This window comes from Vulpes vulpes, chromosome 5, assembly GCF_048418805.1.
Source record: "Vulpes vulpes isolate BD-2025 chromosome 5, VulVul3, whole genome shotgun sequence".
In the NCBI taxonomy this organism is placed as follows: domain Eukaryota; kingdom Metazoa; phylum Chordata; class Mammalia; order Carnivora; family Canidae; genus Vulpes; species Vulpes vulpes.
In genome coordinates this window covers 93,428,300-93,448,332 of record NC_132784.1, presented here as the reverse complement: position 1 = coordinate 93,448,332, position 20,033 = coordinate 93,428,300, and the positions used below count along the sequence as shown (strand labels likewise).

The window sequence follows — 20,033 nt, the reverse complement described above, 5'->3', positions numbered from 1 at the left end:
ATTGCCAAGCTAAAGTCAGAGATGTCCTTCTGTCTAGGTTCAAGAAGGCTTGGGTGGAGGAATGTCCCCAGTGCCTGCGGTACTCTTGGGGGAACCCCTCCCAAGCTGGGAGCGCAGCCACTGATCCTTCTCCGTGCTAACTCCCGTGCTATGAAGGACAGAACAATGCATCGTGTGCCCACCCGTGCTTCTACATTCCATATGTCTTGCTCTGCTTAGTATCTGGGTTATCTCCTTCCTGTATCAGTCAATGATGGCAGTCAGAGTCCTCTGAGACACCCTAGGGCATCACTGAAATTCTGCTCCAACCAAGTACAATCGCCAGGATGCTTCTCCAATCAAGGCAGATTCTTACTCTTTGACCTCAATAAGTAAGATTCCCCGTGTCCACTTTCAGAATGAGGAAACTTAGAAAACTCTCCTTCTGGGAAGTCCCCCTAGTCTCATCATGTAGCTTAATTGTTATTATTTTAACAATTAACCATAAGCTTTAAAGGTAGACAGACACAGATTTGAATCCCACTTCTCTGAGCTGGTGGTCATTAGCAGCCTCCTCTGATCCCCTAATTGTCCCATTTACAGAATAGGACAGTAATGCCTTCTTTGTGGGGCTTTTGGGCACACAGAAGATTCAATAAACAGATACTTTTATTATTAGGATATAATGTTGATTGAATGGATGGTATAGCAAAATGAGAAGAAAAATACCCAGAATACAAAGTTTGGGATGATAGAAAGAAACTAGTGAATCAAGAAGTTAATAGACCCTAGGGGCACCTGGGTGGCTCAGTGGTAGACGGTCTGTCTTTGGCTCAGGGCATGATCCCAAGGTCCTGGGATTGAGTCCCACTTCGGGCTCCCTGCAGGGAGCCTGCTTCTCCCTCTGCCCATGTCCCTGCCTCTCTCTGTGTGTCTCTCATGAATAAATAAAATCTTTTAAAAAAAGAAGAAGAAGAAGAAGTTAGCAGACCCAGACCTATCATGGATATTAGGACCAGCTGTCTTCACAGCTTGGTCTCCACTAGAGGAACACACCATGCCCCTGGGCCTGGCTTCATCCTTAGAGGCTCAGAAACTCAGTTCCATCCAGAAATCATCTCACGGAGGCCAATTTGGACCCACAAATTTGTGGAGGCCTGTGCATCAGACCAAACAGTCCCTGGATCCAACGGACATGTCAGCACACCCAGCACAATTGCTCCCTGGAGCAGGCTACATGGGAAGGCAGGTGATCAGAAGGTAGCCAGAGAATTTAGCATCCTAATGAAGTTAGTTTTATTACCTGAAGATAAAATGACACCAGGTCTTGTTATTCAAGCTGCATGAGTCTCCACAATAGGGATATCTGACAAACAGCCAGATAGATATTCCCTTGACTCTGGTGTCTACCAGATAGAGCCCAGAGACACCTGAGGTGTCCTCTCTCTCTACCTTTGAGGCTGACCAGCTCCCCTGCAGATCGACACCTTCCTTCTTTAGATGTGTGTATACCTTCAGCCAGTCTCCTGTCTGCGGGCTTTTCATGAATGTTCTCATTAGAGGTTAACTCTGAGGGAGCTAGGGAGACAAGGGTATGCCAAGTCTTGGTGGAGGGGCAAGGGGTTGTTGGTGGACAGCCTTTAGGTACGATGATCTCTGCCTTCCTCCCCTCTCATAGAGTTAAAAGGACATAAAAAATTAGAACTGAATCTTCTGTGTTGGAAGGGAACCCTTTCATTGTACAGATTCGACTTCCGCAGAGCCACGTGGACAGTTGGGACCACGCACTCAGCTCTTTAAATCAAAATTTCCCTGTCTAGCTTCTGCCCTTTTCTGGTCCTTATTTGGAGTGGAGGGGAGAGGACCCTTCCAAGGAGAAAAACATGGCAATGAAACTGTAAAAACTAGAGTGTGATGTGTCCCTAGATTCTTCCAGATGCAAAGTTCACCCTAGACTTGGAGCACAAGCCTGCAGAGAAGTAAGCAGCACATCACTCTTGGAGCCTGCCAGCCTCTCTCTAGAGGGTTCCCTAGGGGGCCCTGGTGTGAAGCCTTCTGGCTGAATGCTTAGCTGGGTCACAGACATCTCACCAAGCTGCTTCCTGTGCCCAAAGCAATCACCAAAAAGTGATGATTGTTTATTTATAAGATTTATTTATTTATTTGAGAGAGCACTCATGCAGGAGCAGGGGAAGGGCCAGAGGGAGAGAGAGGGAAAGAATCTTCAAGCCGACTCCCCGCTGAGCATGGAGCCCTACTCCGGGCTCCATCCAAGGACCAGGAGAGATCAGGACCTGAGCCGAAATCAAGGATGGGCTGCCCCAGAAGTTAGGATTATTTAAATAAGCATGGAGTCTGCGGCGGAGGGACAGCCAGAGCCCCATGGCCTCACCCTTCCCTGGGTCAGTCCCTCTCCTCCTTCTGTGTTGCTGGGCCGCTTTGCTGCGTCACTTCGGTCTGTGTTTCAGGTCACAAAGCTGAATTTTTTTTCCTCTTGATCCTGGCATAGTGGTAGATGCTCTGGAGACCATATAAACCCTTTTCTCTTCGATCCTTAGGCAATTGCCTGGTGTTGGGTCACCTCTTTCATAAGCAGTTATTGAATCATACTGTAGGTGTCACCAGCAGGCCCCTGCAATTAGTGATGGAATACATCCTCTCTGTAGGGTTCTTGCCAAAAAAATGTTTTTCCAGAATCTCACCTTGAAAAAACAGATAACCCATATTGTGCGACTGTCTATAAGACAATGACCCAGACTCTTTAAAAAGAAAGTCAATGTTATGAAAAGCAAAAAAAGATTACCGACTGATGCTGTTGACAGAACTGTCTGTGATGGTGGACGTCACAGCTGGGCTGTTCCCTGGCCATCTGTGTCAACTCAGCACCTTGAAATGTGGCCAATATGACTGATGAGCTGATTTTTAAATTTATTTAATTTTAATTAATTAAAATGTAAATAGCCACACAAGGCTACTGGGTCCTATAATGGACACAGCATAGTTCTACATTAAAAAAAAAAAAAAAAAAAAAAAAGGATGAAAGAAATAAAACAGCCAAACACAACACATGAACTTTGCACTCTAGATCACAGGCAGGAAAAAATGAGGAAAAAATATTTCAACGGCCACAGATAAATGTAAATGTATTGAGTTAAGGTGAATTTTCTTAGGTGTGACCACAGTATTTTGGTTTTGTAAGAAAATCTCATTATTAGGAGCTGCGTGCTGAAGTCCTTAGGGATGAAGTGTGTACTACTTACTTCCAAATGGTTCAATACACACAAAGAGAGCAGATCTGACACAACGTTGGTAATGGAAACCCAGTTGCAGGACTTACTGGTATGCACTGTATTCCTCTTTTAACGCTTCTATGCATTTGAACATTTTCAAAATAAAAAGTGAGAAGTAAAAAGTAAAGAGGAGAGAGGCACACAGCCATAGGAAGTGTGATAGTAACAAAGCAAGGCTTATCACTTTCCCCAGCTTCCAAAATCCTGCGTTCCAAATACGTCTATGCAAATCAGTTGCATGGCTCTCCGAATATGCTTTCCCTCCCTCTTAGTTATAACCACCTCTCTGGGAAACTGCAACTTACTGTCGAAGAAATACACCCCACCCCCAACAAAGGAAGTGATGCTTCTTTGACAGAAACTCTGTAATTTGGGGGATACCAGGAACTTGCTAATCTTGCCTCTTAAATCTTGGCTTCTCACACCTGTTTTGTTTTGTTTTCAATAGGAAAGAGAGGGTGGATGGGGAGGAGAGAGAATCTTAAGCATGTTCCTTGCCCAGTGTGGAGCCCAACACAGGGCCCAATCTCACAACCCTGCAATCATGACCCGAGCAGAAATCAAGAGTCTGACGCTTAACTGCTTGAGCCACCGAGGCGCCCCACACTCCTCACACTTCTGATTTGGGAAACTTTGAGGAGTTCCTCTCACAGACAACAGGCCCCAAAACCAAAATTTTGAATTTGAAGTCCTTGTTTTCTTGGCAACACGCTGGTTGCTTATAAGTTGGATAATTATAAATCGGTCACATATGTAAGTGTCTACAGGTCAGGCTGATTGTAAATGCTACAGGAGATGCATAAGGGCTGCAGTAATAAAAAAAAATGTTCACGAATGAGTTGACACTTAAGTCAGGCCTTAACAGCATTTCTCAAAGTGGAATCTGATCTAGGAATCACGTTAGTACTAAATAAAAAGACAGATTCCCCTGGATCAGAATGTCCATATTGAACAGGTGCCCCAGGTGATTCTTACACACACAGAAGTTTGAGAACTTGAAGTGAGGGAAGAGTTAGGTATGTGAAGAGAAACCTGAAGAGGTTTCTTACCTCTGAGAGGTAAGATACCCCAGGGAAAAGGTGCAAAGTCAGAAATGAAATAGGGCTTTTGGGGATCCCTGGGTGGCTCAGCGGTTTGGCGCCTGCCTTTGGCCCAGGACCTGATCGTGGAGTCCCGGGATCGAGTCCCACGTCGGGCTATGGGCATGGAGCCTGCTTCTCCCTCTGCCTGTGTCTCTGCCTCTCTCTCTCTATGTCTATCATGAATAAATAAATTTTTAAAATCTTAAAAAAAAAAAAAAGAAATAGGGCTTTTAAAGAGTGTAAGTCACCTGATCTTATTGAAGGGGGAAATTCTCATTTGAGATCAGATGAGATGAAGGTGGTTAGGGAGGGTAGGGCCAGTGCACAGAGGATTTTGGATACTAGCTCAGGGAGGTTGCCAAGTGTTTGGATAGTTGCTAGACAGTTGAAGGAACAAACAATGATGTTTTAAGGAAATCACCCTGGCCAGCATGTAGGATGAATTGAAGATAAAAGAAACTCAAATCAGGGAGACCAATAAGCAGGTTATTGAAGATGATCCAGTTGTGAGATAATGAAAGCCTAAACCACGAAAGGAACATTGAATATGAAGCAGAAAGTGTGGGTGAAGAAATATTTTTGAAAAAAGAATCAGAAAATGTGGTGACTGACTTTTTTAAAAGGAAGGGGCCGTAAAGTGATGTGTGTAAAAGGAAGTGTTCATAATGCTCAAGGCCTGCAATAGCAAAAAACAAAAATAACACTAATAATGTGATTTAAACATTGGCTAAGGATTTAATGGTCAATAGGTACACAAGAATGTTCAATGTCACTCACCATCAGGAAAATACAAATCAAAACCACAATGTAATATCATTTCACACCTGTCAAGATGGCTATTATCCAAAAAAGAAAAGAAAAGAAAAGAAAAAAGACAACTGTTGGATGTGGAGAAAGCGGAACCTTTGCACACTGTTAGTAGAAATGCAAAATGATGCAGCCACTCTAGAAAATAGTATGGAAGTTCCTCAAAAAACTAAAAATAGAACTATCCTATGATCCAGCAATCCCACTTCTGAGTATTTATGCAAAAGAACTGAAATCAGGATCTTGAAGAGGTATCAGCACTCCCATGCTCATTACACCTCTATTCACAAATAACCAAGATATGGAAGCAAACTAAATGTCCACCAACAGACAGATGAAGAAACGTGGTTTATGCATTTAGTCTTTTATAAAAATGGAAAATTTGCAGTAAGCAATCACATTGAATGAACCTAAGAACATTATGCTAGGGCAGCCCCGGGTGGCTCAGTGGCTTAGTGCCGCCTTCGGTCCAGGGCCTGATCCTGAGACCCGGAATCGAGTCCTGCATCAGGCTCCCTGCATGGAGCCTGCTTTTGCCTCTGCCTGTGTCTCTGCCTCTGTGTCTCTCATGAATAAATAAATAAAATAAAATAAAATAAAATAAAATAAAAAAGAACATTATGCTTAGTGAAATGACCAAATCACAGAAAGACAACTACTGCATTGATTCCATTTATATGACATCTAAAATAGACAAATTTAGGAGCACCTGGGCATCTGACTCTTGGTTTTAGGTCATGATCTCAGGTCGTGGGATGGAGGCCCCAGTAGGTCTCAGAGAGCTCAGCAGGGAGTCTGCTTGGGGATTCTCTCTCTCCCTCTGCCCAACCACCACCCTGTGTATGTGCACATGCACTCATGCTCTCTTTATAGATAAATACATCTTTAAAAAAATAAAAATAAAATAGACAAATTTATAGAATCAAAGAGTAGAATAATGGTTGCCAAAAAATGGGGGGAGGAAGGAATTGGGAGTTACTAATCAATGGGCCTAAGTTTCAGTTACACAGGATGAATGAGGAAGTTCTACTAGAGATCTGCTATACAACATGGTACCTCTACTGCACACTTAAACATTTGTACTTTTTGTATTGCATTACACATTTAAAAATTTGTTAAGAGAGTAGATCTTGGGGAGGGCCCGAGTAGCTCAGTTGGTTAAGAATCTGCCTATGATCTTGGGGTCCTGAAACCAAACCCCATGTTGGACTCCCTGCTCAACTGGGAATCTGTTCCTCCCTCTCCCTCTTCCCCTCCCCCAACTCATGAGCTTGCTCTCTCTCTCAAAAAATAAAATCTTTTTTAAAAAAGAGAGTAGGCCTTACGTTCCTGCCACAGTAAAATAAAAAGTTTTTAAATCTCAAGGTTCAAAGCCTGAGTGGAAGGAAGAAACAATGAGACTAGTGACAAAAATAGGGAACCTGAGAAAAGGAGCTGTTTCTGTGATGATGCAGTAAGAGGGAAGCTGTGAAAGGACCTCCAAGTGGAAGCACCTTCATGGCAGTTGAACATAATTGATTGGTGGTAAAAATACAATAAAGTCAAGACTAAGAGATATATGAAGCCAAGGGCAATTCACTAAAGAGGTTGAAGAATGAGGGGCACCTGGGTGGCTCAGTTGGTTGAGTGTCCAACTCTTGATTTCAGCTCAGGTCCTGATCTCAGGGTCGTGAGGTCAAGTCCCATATTGGGCCCCATGCTCAGCCCAGAGTCTCCGTGAGATTCTCTCTCCCTTGTCCCCAGTCCCTCCCACTGGTGTGCGAGCTCATGAGCTCTTCCTCTCTCTCTCAAATAAATAAATAAATCTTAAGAAAAAAAAAAGAATTTAAAGAATGATCGGCTCAGGGATCAAGAATCAAGCCTTAAAAAATAGCCCCTTTTGGGGGCGATGAGATGGAAAGATACCATAAAAGAAAAAGGTGATTATCATCAGAGATAGGAGGATGAACAAGAAAGCCATGCAAGAAATAAATGTCAAGGAGTAGTCAACTATGTCAAAGCCAATGGGAACTGAGAAGAGACCACTGGAAAGGATTCTCAGACATTTGGGACGACAGGTAGCCAGCCTGACCTCCCATACCTGGGTAACAAACATTTTGGGCTATATACCTTAGAAACCATGCTGATGTTCTTTCCTCGCAGGATATGTTATAGCCTCTCTATCAAGAGACCTGGCTGAGCTATGTTTCCCATGGCCTTGCTGTTTTCTCTTCTATTCCTGGCAAAAGCCCAGAAAATGGAGCCATTTTGCTTGCCATGGAACTCATGTCCCCTTGACCCTTTAAAGATGGGACAGGTCAGAAAAGTTGTAGGCTGAAAAATTTAAGTCATTGCAAAACTGTAGTTTAATGATTACTTATGAGCAACAGCAGCAAAAGATGAAGGAAGACTCCCAGTTATTCCAGTTGACTTCCAGCTCAAATAATAGACTGGGAACTGTGGAAGTGAGAATGAGGAACTATCTACTGTTTTCCACGTTTACTGCTGTGGCCAGTTATCAAATGATAATAATTGACATTTAATGGCATGAGTTTTTCTAAGGGTCAGTCTCTTGATCAAGTGTTCCTGAACCCGACTGATACTGGGCCATATGGCAAATAAAAGAGCTAGCTGTCATATTCATAAGATCCCGGGTTTGTCTATCTAATGAAGAAATAGCAAATGAGCTTCGCCTGGAGCATGAAGGATGAGGCCTGAGCTTCCACTAGTAAAATAATTTATAATCTATGGAATAATTTTTAATCTTAGTTTCCTAAAACCTTTAAAGATAGTGAGACATCTACCTGGGAAAGGATTTCGGCAGGTGAACTCGCGTGGAACAAATAGCCTCCGAAAGATCTTTCTATTTCAGAATTACTTTAAGATTCAGAACCGCTGAAGGAGTTTGAAAGCCTTGAAACTTCGCGTAGACTTTTTAAAAAGCGTGCATAAACTACATTTCCCAGGAGGCCTCGCGGGCGAGTTTCTGCGCTCCGCCAGGTCTCTTCGCCGCGGGGTAAGCTAGGAAATGTAGTGCACCAAGCCGCTCCGCACGTGATGCGTGCGGAGGAACCGGGGCCGCGCAGCCCGGGAGTCCGAGTGTGAGCCGCTCTTTCTCCTGAGTGTGGTTTGTGCCGGGCGGGCAAGGCCCCCATCATCTGACCCCTGTGAAATGAGCTGGCCCGGGGTTCAGCGTCCCGCTGCCGCCGCTCCGGGGAAGTCCCAGTGGGCGAGGCACCGCCGCGTCTGGTCCCGCTTCTCGGCAGCAGGGGGGCGGGGGGCGGGGCGGGAGAAGGTGCAAGGAGCCCAGGGGCTCGGAGCTCGCGCCGGGCGCCCCACCCTGGCTGCGGCCGCGCGCGGGAGGAAGCGCGTAGAGGTTAAAAGCACAGTTTCCCTTTCTGCTTTCCCGTCAGAGCAGCCCCAGCCGGCGGTGGGCTGCAATGCCCGACTTCAGTTTGTAGGGGGCCCGGAGCCGAAGAGGTTAAAACAGGCGGGCCCCCGCCCCCGCCCCCGCCCTCTCGCCGCCTCCCCCGCGAGTCCAGCCCGCCAGCCATGGGCGGCCGCGATCACCTGTTCAAAGTGCTGGTGGTGGGGGACGCCGCGGTGGGCAAGACGTCGCTGGTGCAGCGGTACTCCCAGGACAGCTTCAGCAAACACTACAAATCCACGGTGGGAGGTGAGACGTCGCCGCTGGGGCGGGGGACCCCGGCAGGGGGCAGCCGGGGGCTCCGCGCCCTCGGGTCGCTCCCGGTCGGACGCGGGGGCCCGGGGTCTTGCAGGGAGTGCTGCCGAGTGTGTGATGTGCGCGATTCTCGCGGGTGTCCCCGGGCGGCTCGCCCAGCCGGAGCCGGCCGCCTGGAGGGAGACTGGGCGAAGGTGTGAAGACGAGGAGCGAGGAAGGGGGCTGAGAAAGTGCGCGATTGTTGTTTTTCTCGGGGGAAACGCGAACTCGGGTCTCCTCCTGCAACCTGCCCCAGCGGCCGCCGGAAAATCTCTGCGGCCAGCCCAGAACCCACCGGGGAGGCCTGGTTAGGTGCCGGCTGGGGTTCCTGGTAGCCGGTGAAGGAAGAGAAAGGGGTTTCGTCTGGCTCTAAGGACCCCACCTTTGTTTTGGGGTTACCTGAGTGGGAGAGCCCCGGAGCCACACAGTCTGATGCTCACCAAGGCTGATGAGCTGCATTTTTGTCCACGGATTGCTTGAATAAACGCAAGCTAGAAATTATTCAGGGAATCAGATCTATCATCCCACCCCCCTTTTCTCTCAAGCTGGGGAGGGGGGAAAAAGGAAGGAAGCACCAAGGAGTTCCTTCATTTCTTCCTAGGGATGGCCTTGGGCTCAACTTTTTTTACCCCCCCCCCCCCCAAAGGTAGGGATCCTTTTGTTAAGTAGAAGGCTTTGGCTGGGAAGAACTGATGAAAGGGGAGAGGTAATAAACACGAAGAGAACTTAAAAAAAAAAAAAAGATTTTATTTATTTATTCATGAGAGACACACAGAGAGAAGCAGAGACACAGGCAGAGGGAGAAGCAGGCTACCTGCAGGAGCCCCATGCAGAACTCCATCTCAGGATCCTGGGATCACGACCTGAACCAAAGGCAGACACTAACCACTGAGCTACCCAGACATCCCGAAGAGAACTTTTTTTAAGGAAAAAAGCCCTGCATTACTGTAAATATTGAAGATGGGTGCTGGTGTTCGTTATGGAATTAAAAAAAAAAAATAACAGCATTAACAGGGAAGCTTGGGTGGCTCAGCAGTTGAGCATCTGCTTTGGCTCAGGGTGTGATCCTGGAGTCCCAGAATCGAGGCTGAGTCAGGTTCTCTACATGAAGCCAGCTTCTCCTCCCTCTTCCTATGTCTCCACCTCTCTCTATGTCTCTCAGGAATAAATAAATCTTTAAAAAAAAGAAAAACCAAAACAAGCATTAACAATGAAAACATCCTCCTTGAGAATATCCAGCAACATTTAGGGTTTGAAATTTCTAAGACTATTTCCCTACTATTCTGCCTCCCACTCCTAAATAATATGAGGACTCTTATTTCATGGATTGAGTTTTTAAAAGTGTTTCACTAACTAGTTTTTAGCAATTGCTCTGGTTTTCCTGTAATAAAGAATAATTAACTCTGGCTAATTTTTTTTTCAATGTTTTTTCTAAATTACCCCTTCCTTTCATTTCTGTCACAGATATGGAAAAATGTATTTCCAGATCTGGGAAATTACTCTATTTCTGTCCCTCTCAGAAGGTTTTTTCCTCCTAGCATATTCTTTCAGACTTAACTCCTGGAGTCTCTGCATCTACAAACTTAAGCAAAACTCTCAAGCACCCTCCATGCCATGTCTTCTTCCTTGAATCCTTGGCTGTATTTACTTTACCCTATTCCCACCCAGAATAATTCCTGCAGCCTTGTGGAGAGTAGAATTCCATCAGGGCATGTTTTTCTCATAATACATTTGGAATAGAAACCAACAGTGAAATTGAATGTGGAAGATGCAGAAGCCACCACACTTACCTCATTTCCCTTTTGCCCTATCATCCCTTCATCAAGAAAGGAACCCCCCTAGACCTTCCAGAAACTGTTTAACCTGAGATAAAGAGTTGTTTTCCTAATTGCTCCCACCCTCCTATCCCCAGCCTTAAAGATAAGTAGTATCAAATAAATTAGTGTGTGGAGAGATCAAAAGCTGAAGACCCCTTCAGGAAGTGGTTGTGAATTGTCTGTGCCAGGGGCACCTAGCTGCCCCATTCGGAAGACCATGCGGTTCTTGATCTTGGGGTGGTGCCTTCGAGCTCCACGTTGGGGGTAGAGTACACTTAAAAAAATAATAATAAAGCTGATAAAATTTTAAATGTTTAAAAAAGAATTGTCTATTCCACACTTAATGTGTATGCGGGGGCTCATCTCGGCCCACTGAGAGCTTAAAAATAAATAGATACGTAGGATTAGAGTTATGTGTCTCTAGGGTTATAACTGCATATTTGATCTGAACTTATTCATGGATTTATTTTTAAAGGTAAATTTTATTCAATTGTATATGTATTTTCAGTGGATTTTGCTCTGAAGGTTCTCCAGTGGTCTGACTCAGAGATGGTGCGGCTCCAGCTGTGGGATATTGCAGGTAGGCTGAGAAGATGGGATAGGAACAAGGGGAGAAATTTTGATTTGATCAGAAAAAGTGGGGTAGCAAAACCAGAAGGTTTTGTTTTGTTTTAAGATTTTGTGTATTTATTTGAGAGAGAAAGAGAGTAGGAGTGGGGAGAAGGGCAGAGGGGCAGAGAGAGGCCGACTCCCCACTGGGCTCCTTACCCAGTGGGGGCTCAGTCCTGGGATCATGACCCCAGGACTGAACCCAAGGCAGACACTTAGCTGACTGAGCCACCCAGAAGCCCCCAAACCAGGTTTGTTTCTGGAGCTGGAATGATTGAGTTGTTTGGAGGATACATAAGCTGGGATGTAGAGTATGTGTTGATAGTGTCTGTAGATGCTTTGCTCTGGATGAATTTAGGGCTGTTTCTCTGTGGGTGGAGTGGCTGGCAAGGTAGTAGATTGTGGAAACCATAGATGAGTGCTCTCACAGCAGAGGGAGGGTGCTTTTTTCCAGCATTTTAGTGGATCTTAGGGAAAAACAAGATCCCCAGAAAATAGAGACAATAATAGATGACTTTTACTACGTGCCAAATACTTTCCTGAGCATATGAGATTCAGTGACTCGTTAATCCTCATCACAACCTTGTGAAAAGAGCTATGGCTTTTATTCTCACCCTATAGATAAGAAGTCTGAAGCACTGGAAGCCTCACCAGCCCAAAGTCATAGAGATAATAAATGACAGAGCAGGGACTTGGACTTAGGTGGTCTGGGTGCAAAATCTGGACTCAGCCACAGTGCATACTGTCCTCCCCCACAACAAAGATAGAAAGGGCAGGGTGTTGGAGGCGGTTCTGAGGCTGGTTCTCGGTATCACCTTCTCAAGGGCTCCTTCCTCTCTTCCCAGGGCAAGAGCGCTTCACCTCCATGACACGACTGTACTATCGGGATGCCTCGGCCTGCGTTATTATGTTTGATGTTACCAACGCCACAACCTTCAGCAATAGCCAGAGATGGAAACAGGACTTGGACAGCAAGCTCACACTGCCTAATGGAGAGCCTGTGCCCTGCCTGCTCTTGGCCAACAAAGTATGTGGTCAGTCTAGGAAAATGGCCCCTGGCCTCTCTTTGGGATCAGAGAGCAAGCATATATCTAAAATGCTCTCTGATTCTGGGCCTCCATGTCCCCTTCTGAGGTTGGCAGAATCATCTCTGCCTTCTTTCAAGGGATGCTAGGACTTCTTTTGTGAAGAAGGTTGGCCAGATTTTAGATGCTGGTGTTCTTAGCCATTGGTAGAAAGGGGTTTTTTCTTGTTTTAATTTTTATTTTTAATTTTTATTTTTATTTATTTTTATTTTTATTTATTCATGAAAGACACAGAGAGAGAGAGAGGCAGAGACACAGGAAGAGGGAGAAGCAGGCCCCATGCAGGGAGCCCGATGTGGGACTCTATCCTGGGTCTCCAGGATCAGGCCCTGGACTGAAGGCAGCGCTAAACTGCTGAGCCACCCAGGCTGCCCCTAATTTTTATTTTTTAAAAATTTTATTTATTTTAGAGAGAGAGAATGCCCAGTGGGGAGGGGCAGAGAAAGAGAGAGAGAGAGAAGCAGACTCCCTGCTGAGCAGGAAGCCTCATGCAGGGCTCCATCCCAGGACTGGGAGAGCATGACCTGAACTGAAGGCAGACACTTAAGGGACTGAGCACCGCCCCCCCTCCCCACCCCTCCCGGTGCCCCCAGTGGAAAGGTTTTAAATCCACAAGTATCTGAGTAGTTGTGTTCCTATTCTCAAGAAGTTCATGGTGTTGCTTTCTATGTACTCTCTTTGCCAGTGTGACTTGTCCCCTTGGGCAGTAAGCAGAGACCAAGTTGACCGGTTTAGTAAAGAGAATGGTTTCACAGGTTGGACAGAAACATCAGTCAAGGAGAACAAAAATATTAATGAGGCCATGAGGTGAGTCACGCATATTGTTCTGGGGTTAGGCACACAGTTTACCCATCTTCTGCTGCCACTGCTCCCCACCAAATCCACCTTGGACCTTCTTTTCTTGTTTCTGAGCAAACCAGAACAGACCAAGCCACTGGAATGCCAGCTTCTGAAGGTCAGGGATGCCATCCTTTCTCCTGAGATAACGGGACGAAGGGGCATTTAAACCTCATGGCTTAACTGAATGCCATCTGGTGAAGACAGTCTGCCCTTTCTCCTTTTGTTCCATCCAGTTTATCAGGCATTTGTTTGTTTGTTTGTTTGTTTGTTTGTTTGTTTTTTAGAGTCCTCATTGAAAAGATGATGAGCAATTCCAGAGAAGATATGTCTTTGTCCACCCAAGGGGACTATATCAATCTACAGACCAAGCCCTCCTCCAACTGGGCCTGCTGCTAATAGTATCTGGCTGGTATTCCCTCCCACTTTTAGGAGGTCTTTTCATCTCTTCCCTTCAGTTGCCCACCCAGCAATCTTACTAAGTACATGTGAACTGCCTCCTTCCAGCTGTCCAGTAAGGAGGACCCATCATTACTAAGGAAGGACCTGGGATGTGTGTGCATTTCTGCAGCTCTCACAAGTGAGCTCCTACTTGGCTGCCGGCACCTGTGGCTCAGTTAGTACCTTCTTGTAAGAAAGATCACCTGATCCCTCATTTTGTGATTTGGGATTTTGTGGGAAGCATTAGAAATCAGTACCTGTGTTTTACGGAACATAATTCCTACCTATTTTTGTGTTTTTTCTTTTTTTTCCATTTGATGTTTGTGGATATCTCCCTCTGATCTGAGTTCAGATTGGAGGAAAATGAGAGCAAAGGGCATCTGCCAAATTCATCATAGGTTATTGCTTTCAGATTCTTTCTGTCTTGGACTTTGAAGTTTAAACCTCTGATTCGAAAAAAAATAAAAATAAAAAAAATAAATAAACCTCTGATTCGGAGATGCACAAGGAGTAGGGCTGGATATCCCTGGGTTTTGGGTCACAGGAGGTAACCCAGAAACCACTGTCTTTTTGAAGCTTCTGAAGTCAGAAGCTTTCTTTTGGCTTTCTTTTGTCTCAAGAATAGTCAAGCTTTTAAACTACCTGTTGTGTGTGTTAAGAGCATTTCTTTCCCCAAAGAAAAAATTGTCCTATTAGGGTTTTCTAGTATCTCCCTACCGGTGGGGTGGGAGCAGGGTTTGTGAGGTTTCTGGGTTGATGTCTTGACGCATAGTGGTGCTCGTGACATCAGGTGGCTGTGATGCCCTGAAATAGGTCTGTTCCGTGCAGCTCTGGGAGTCTGAATGGAAGAGGAAAAGGTTAACAGAACAAAATCCTGTGGGGCAACTTGCTCCTGAGCACTTTGGGTACCTAGTACTTAACAGCCATAGGAACCAAATTTTATGTACAGACCTTTGTGTGAATGGGGAGAGTAAACAGAAAATCATTAAGTAATTTAAGTGCTGAATTGGGTAGGGTTTTTAGTATTAAATCACTTCTAGACAGCTTCATTTGTTAAATTCTCACAGGATGGTGATTTTTAACCAACCCTAAGTTATGAATAGTGTTTGTGAACTCAGAGACCTAGTGTTCTTTGAAAGATACTTACTTAAATAAGTGCCCTAAGTCAGTGGTTCCCAAATCTGATTTATGAAAACCACCTGGGAAGTTTGTTAAAATTTTTTTTAAATAAAATGTTTACACTTTAAGATTTCTGGGTCCCAAACACAAACCTATGAATCAAAATTTCCAGGGGTGTAGCATGAGAATGTGTTGTTGTTGTTTTTCAAAGCTACCCAGGTAATTTGACTAACCTGATTTAGAAAGCATTGCTAGAGAATTTGGTAATGATGCAGAGACCCAGGCATTCCCTGTGTACATGATCCCGGGCTTCCTTATGCTCTGTTTGCTCTTCCGGAGATTCTGACTTTGGAAACTACTATCCTAAGAGAATGATCACAGGCCAAATATCAGAAAGAGAATGAGAGCCAGGCCATCAGTTGTTGGTTGGCTGGTCTGTTTTTAATATCAGTTATTAACATTTGCACAATCTTTTAAGACCTTGAAGTTCTCTTTTGTATTACTCTTTTCAAATAGGTTTTTATTACAATGGTTCTGAAGATAAGAGTGGGATAGCAAATTCCCTCTATGTGAAAAGAAAATTGATTTTTATTTACTGGTTTAAACCTCTTCAAAGTCACAAATAAAGGCAAAATAAGTCTCATACTCATGGTAGTAATTGGCTTTTTTTATAAAGATTTTATTAAAAAAAAGATTTTATTCATGAAGTTATTGGCTTTTAATGTGAGTTTGCTAAAATGCAATTTTATACAGATAATCCAAGAGTATTATGGAAATGGAGACTGTATTTTTTAAATGCCTTCTTTAAAAATGAAGGTAAATGTTATTCTATCTATTAATTTACTAGTATCAATTGCCTAATAGTCAGTACTTGATACGACATTCCAAATACTGCTTGGAAATGTGACTGTTGTGAAAAATTGAATATGCTTTCTTTTCCTGTGTGCTGACTCAGGATTTACCTGCCTTTTCAAGTATTGCTGAAGGCTGGCCGTTCTGAATTTTTTTTTTTAAGATTTATTTATTTATTTATTCATTCATTCATTCATTCATGAGAGACAAGAGAGAGAGGCAGAGACACAGGCAGAGGGAGAAACAGGCTCTATCCTGGCAATCTAACGTGGGACTCGATCCCAGGACTACAGGATCATGCCCTGGGCTGAAGGCGGCGCTAAACCGCTGAGCCACCCGGGCTGCCCCGTTCTGAATTTTCTCTCAAGTGGTGAGCATTATAGGACTAAAACTAATTAAAGAAGAAATTGAAATATAACTAATTTCTCTTTGTGTCCCTATCCATAAAGAAAAAGGAAAACAATTGAAGATTTTTTAAAAAGGGGGAAATAGTTACATGATTAGAAATATACTAAAAATAATTGTATCCTATCATTTGGATGCTATGTCCTGGTACAGTTGTTTGGAACATGAATATTGTTGTAGCCCTTGCCTAGAAAAGTTTTCATGTTTGAGACAAGATGCCCCTCCAACCTCTCAGCTGGTCTATGGACAAGAAGAAGACATAAGCATTTCCTGAAGAGTGTTTTTAAGAGACCTGAGGAAGGGCTGAGAGCAGAGCTGTGTGATTGTGATTGCCCTGGCTTTGGACTTTTTTTTTCTTTAACATTTATTTACTTATCTGAGAGAGAGCATGGAAGGTGGGGGCAGGGAGAGGGGGAGAAAGAATCCTCAAACAGACTCCTTGCCCAGCATAGAGCCTGGTGCAGGGGCTCAATCCCAGGACCCTGAGGTCATGACCTGAGCTGAAATCAAGAGTCAGATGTTCAACTGACTAAACCCCCCAGGCATCCCTTCCCTGGCTTTGGAGTTTGAACAGAAGAGCTGAGTGATCAAACAAGCAGAGAAAAAGAGACCACAGGTTAAGTAAGGCCCCTCTGCAGTAAGTGATGGTTTGCTCTTTCGTTACTACTACTGAGCCAGAATTACTACCAAGATGATTTCCCTGATTCATTTGCCCTAGCTATTGCTAAGGTATGTTTGGGTTCCTTATTTTGTCCTGTCATGTCCAGATTTAACTCTTGAAATAGTCCGTCTTCTGTCCTCAGGACATTGTCCCATCTAACATGAGGCTTTTCCTGTCTGTTGCTGTCCTTTTGTAAGCAATAGTCTGCTTTTGACATGATCTAAGGCTATGATTAGATGATGGAAAAATTTCTAGGGTATTCTATAAGATCCATTGACAGATTGCCCATGGAAACCTCAGTGCCCTTTTTCCCTCTACTCTCTTGGTTCACTATATAGGAAGAAGCTTCAGCTATGTAAGTGACTCATTTATCAAAGCCAAGTAATCCCCCAAGATGCAAGTTGGCATAGGTAGAAATCCACTAGAAAGTGATGTGTGTTGGAAAGCACTAGATGCATTTTTGATTCAGCCATAAATACATGAGACTCGAGATTACATATGGCCTTCGAGAATATATCTACCTGCCTTCTCTCTGGCTTTCAAGCATAAGTTGAATCCTCTTAAATTTCATTTGCAGAGTTTCTGTATATAACAGTATTGCTCTGTATTAGGGTTCTCTAGGAAAACGTAACTAATGGGATATATGTGTATATATATATATATATATATATATATATATATATAAAGGAATTTATTAGAAAGAAGGAATTGTCTTGTGCGGTTATGGAAACTGGCAAGTCCAACATATTGCAGAGTTGATGTTGCAGTTCGAGTCTCAAGGACAGTAGGCTGGAAGAGCTGATACTCCAGCTTGAAGGCCATCACACAGGAGAATTCTCTCTCACTCAGGGGAGAGTCAACCTTGTGTTCTATTTAGACTCTCAACTAATTGGATGAGGCCCATCCACAATGCAGAGGGTGGTCTGCTTTACTCTTTCAACTGATTTAAGTATTAATCTCATCCAGAAACACCCAGAGTAATTTTTGACCAGGTATTTGGGCACTACGTTGCCTAGTCAAATTGACTATCACCTACACTTTGCAGTACTTCATTGTGTGGTAGTAGTGTTTTGTTTAAAGATTTATTTATTTGAGAGAGAAAGAGTATGGAGTGGGGGAGTGGGAGGGGCAGAGAAAGAAGTAGAGAATCTCAAACAGACCCCCAGCTGAGTGAGGAGCACCACATGGAGCTCAGTCTGACCACCCTGAGATCATGACCTGAGCCAAAATCAGGAGTCAGACCCTCAACTGGGCCACCTAGGTGCCCTGTGATGGTAGTGTTTTGGTACCTTTTCTTCATACTCAAATTTGGTATGCACTTAAAGTCTATGTGATTAGGAACTAACTACACAGTAAAGAGAATAAAGAGGAGAAAGTAGGTAGAAAGACCAAGGAGATAAGGTAGGCATTTTATGATTTATCGTGATGTGAGAAGGGCAGCTATGTAGCACTGACTACTAATATCTAATTTGATATAAACACTTTCCTCGGATCTGTGAGTTGTGTATGCTTCTTACATGATCTTTGAAATAAGAAAGCAAACAGTTCTTCACATTTATGTTTGAGGGAACAGTGTCTCAAAATGTGACTGCCTGAAAGACAGCTGGTTGAATTTGTAATAAAGTCAAGACATAACTGTAAGTCTTCAAATTTCCCATCTCCATCCTGTCATTTAAGTTTTTGGGAAACATTTACCTGAAAAACCTATTTTAGAAAATAAGCCTAAGGGGCTCCTGGCTGGCTCATCCATAGAGTGTGCAACTCTTGATCTCAGAGTTGTGGGTTCAAACCCCATGTTGGGTGTAGAGATTACTTAAAAATTAAAAAAATATCTTTAAAGAAAATCAGTCCAAGCATTTATAGAAACAAAACTGACCCTCTTGGGGTTTAGAACCTCTGGTTTGTGTTAGCTTTTGAGATCATGTTCATATATGAAATGGAGACCTGTATGTTTCCATATTAAATTTGGGACCCCAGTAAGTGCAGTTTGAATAGCATGCAGAGCACTATATCCTAAGATGCTTAATCAACAAGTTCTACTTTCTAAGATATGTCACCCAAATTCAGTGTCAGTCATTATTTGCAAGTACAGGGATTTTAACATCCACTCCATTTTCAACTATTGCTGCCAGTAGCTAATATCCGATGCTGCTATAAGCCACGTATTCCCCTAAGCACTTCACATGAATTATTATTTTCACAATGACCCTATGGGGTGTGTGTGTGTGTGTGTGTGTGTGTGTGTACACATATATATATGGAAACTGAAAAAAAAAAAAACTGAGGCACAAAAAACTCAGCCTTTACCTAAGGTTAGACAGCTAGCAAGTGGCAAACTGATTTTTAGCCTTAAGCAGTGTGACTCCAGAACATGACTCTTTACCTACAGAATACACTGCTTCTTCTCATTTCTTATGTGTGTGTTTTTGGTGGTGGCATCCTTGAATTTTTTCCATATAACAAATGTTCAGTATGATAAAAACAACAAGTAATTTATTAAGTGAGTATACAGATTTTTTAATGCTTTTATCATGAAAATTTTTCTCATAAAGGAAAATGAAGAAGAAAAATCCAATCCACCTATAGTCCCACAACTCAAAACCTCTATTTACAGAAATTCACCTAAACTTAGTTATCTCTTACCACTCTTTAATGTAGAGAGGAAGTCTGGAGTAGAAGACATATACACAAGAAAATGAAATTAAACGTTTTAATTGACTGTGGCCCAATGTTTTTCTGGCTGTGATCTGAGGGCAAAGATATATCCTCCTTACCTATCTCCAAAGCTACTTAGCCTCTGGGGTTGTAGAAAGATGAACCAGACATACAGCCTTTCTGTCCCCCCCTTTCTTATGAATATGGTGGGGCAGCAAGTCAGCAGATTGGAGGTAGAAGTTTTCTTTAACTTCTTGGCAGTCTTCAGAGACAGCTTTCTGTGCTCCTGTGGTCAGTAGAAGTAGTGTCTGTCTTTAGTTCTGGTTGGATGACTTTCATGAGGTCACAGAATTAGAAGTGCCCAGCACAGAGTAAGTGCTCTAAATTTGTTATAAATCTCCCAGCCAAAAAAAAAAAAAAAAAATATCTCCCAGCTACTATAGCATAGCCTTGAAGGAAATAGATCTTTGTTGTTTTTGTTTTTATTTAAGATTTTATTTATTCATAAGAGACAGAGGCAGAGGCAGAGGCAGAGGGAGCCTGATGTGGGACTCAATCCCAGGACTCCAGGATCTCACCCTGGGCCAAAGGCAGATGCTTAACCACTGAGCCACCTAGGCATCCTGGAGATAGATCTTTGTTAGGGATAGGGAAGAGTCATAAGTCTGCCAGCCAGCATTGCCACTTCTCAGCG

General features: G+C 43.6%; 1 protein-coding gene across 2 annotated transcripts; it reads left to right on the top strand.

The window, feature by feature from the left end:
* The first annotated feature begins 8,145 nt into the window (after positions 1-8,145).
* On the top strand, positions 8,146-15,411 carry RAB29 (RAB29, member RAS oncogene family). 2 transcript variants are annotated; one of them, XM_025991381.2, is made up of 6 exons: positions 8,146-8,238; positions 8,551-8,813; positions 11,184-11,255; positions 12,130-12,311; positions 13,055-13,176; positions 13,494-15,411. In XM_025991381.2, the coding sequence occupies exons 1-6, from the start codon at positions 8,195-8,197 to the stop codon at positions 13,603-13,605; spliced, it is 795 nt and encodes a 264-aa protein (XP_025847166.2). In that variant the 5' UTR covers positions 8,146-8,194; the 3' UTR covers positions 13,606-15,411. The 2 variants fall into 2 exon arrangements, with proteins under 2 accessions (XP_025847166.2, XP_072615545.1); XM_072759444.1 differs by having other exon boundaries at positions 8,149-8,238; positions 8,556-8,813.
* The last annotated feature ends 4,622 nt before the right edge of the window (positions 15,412-20,033 follow it).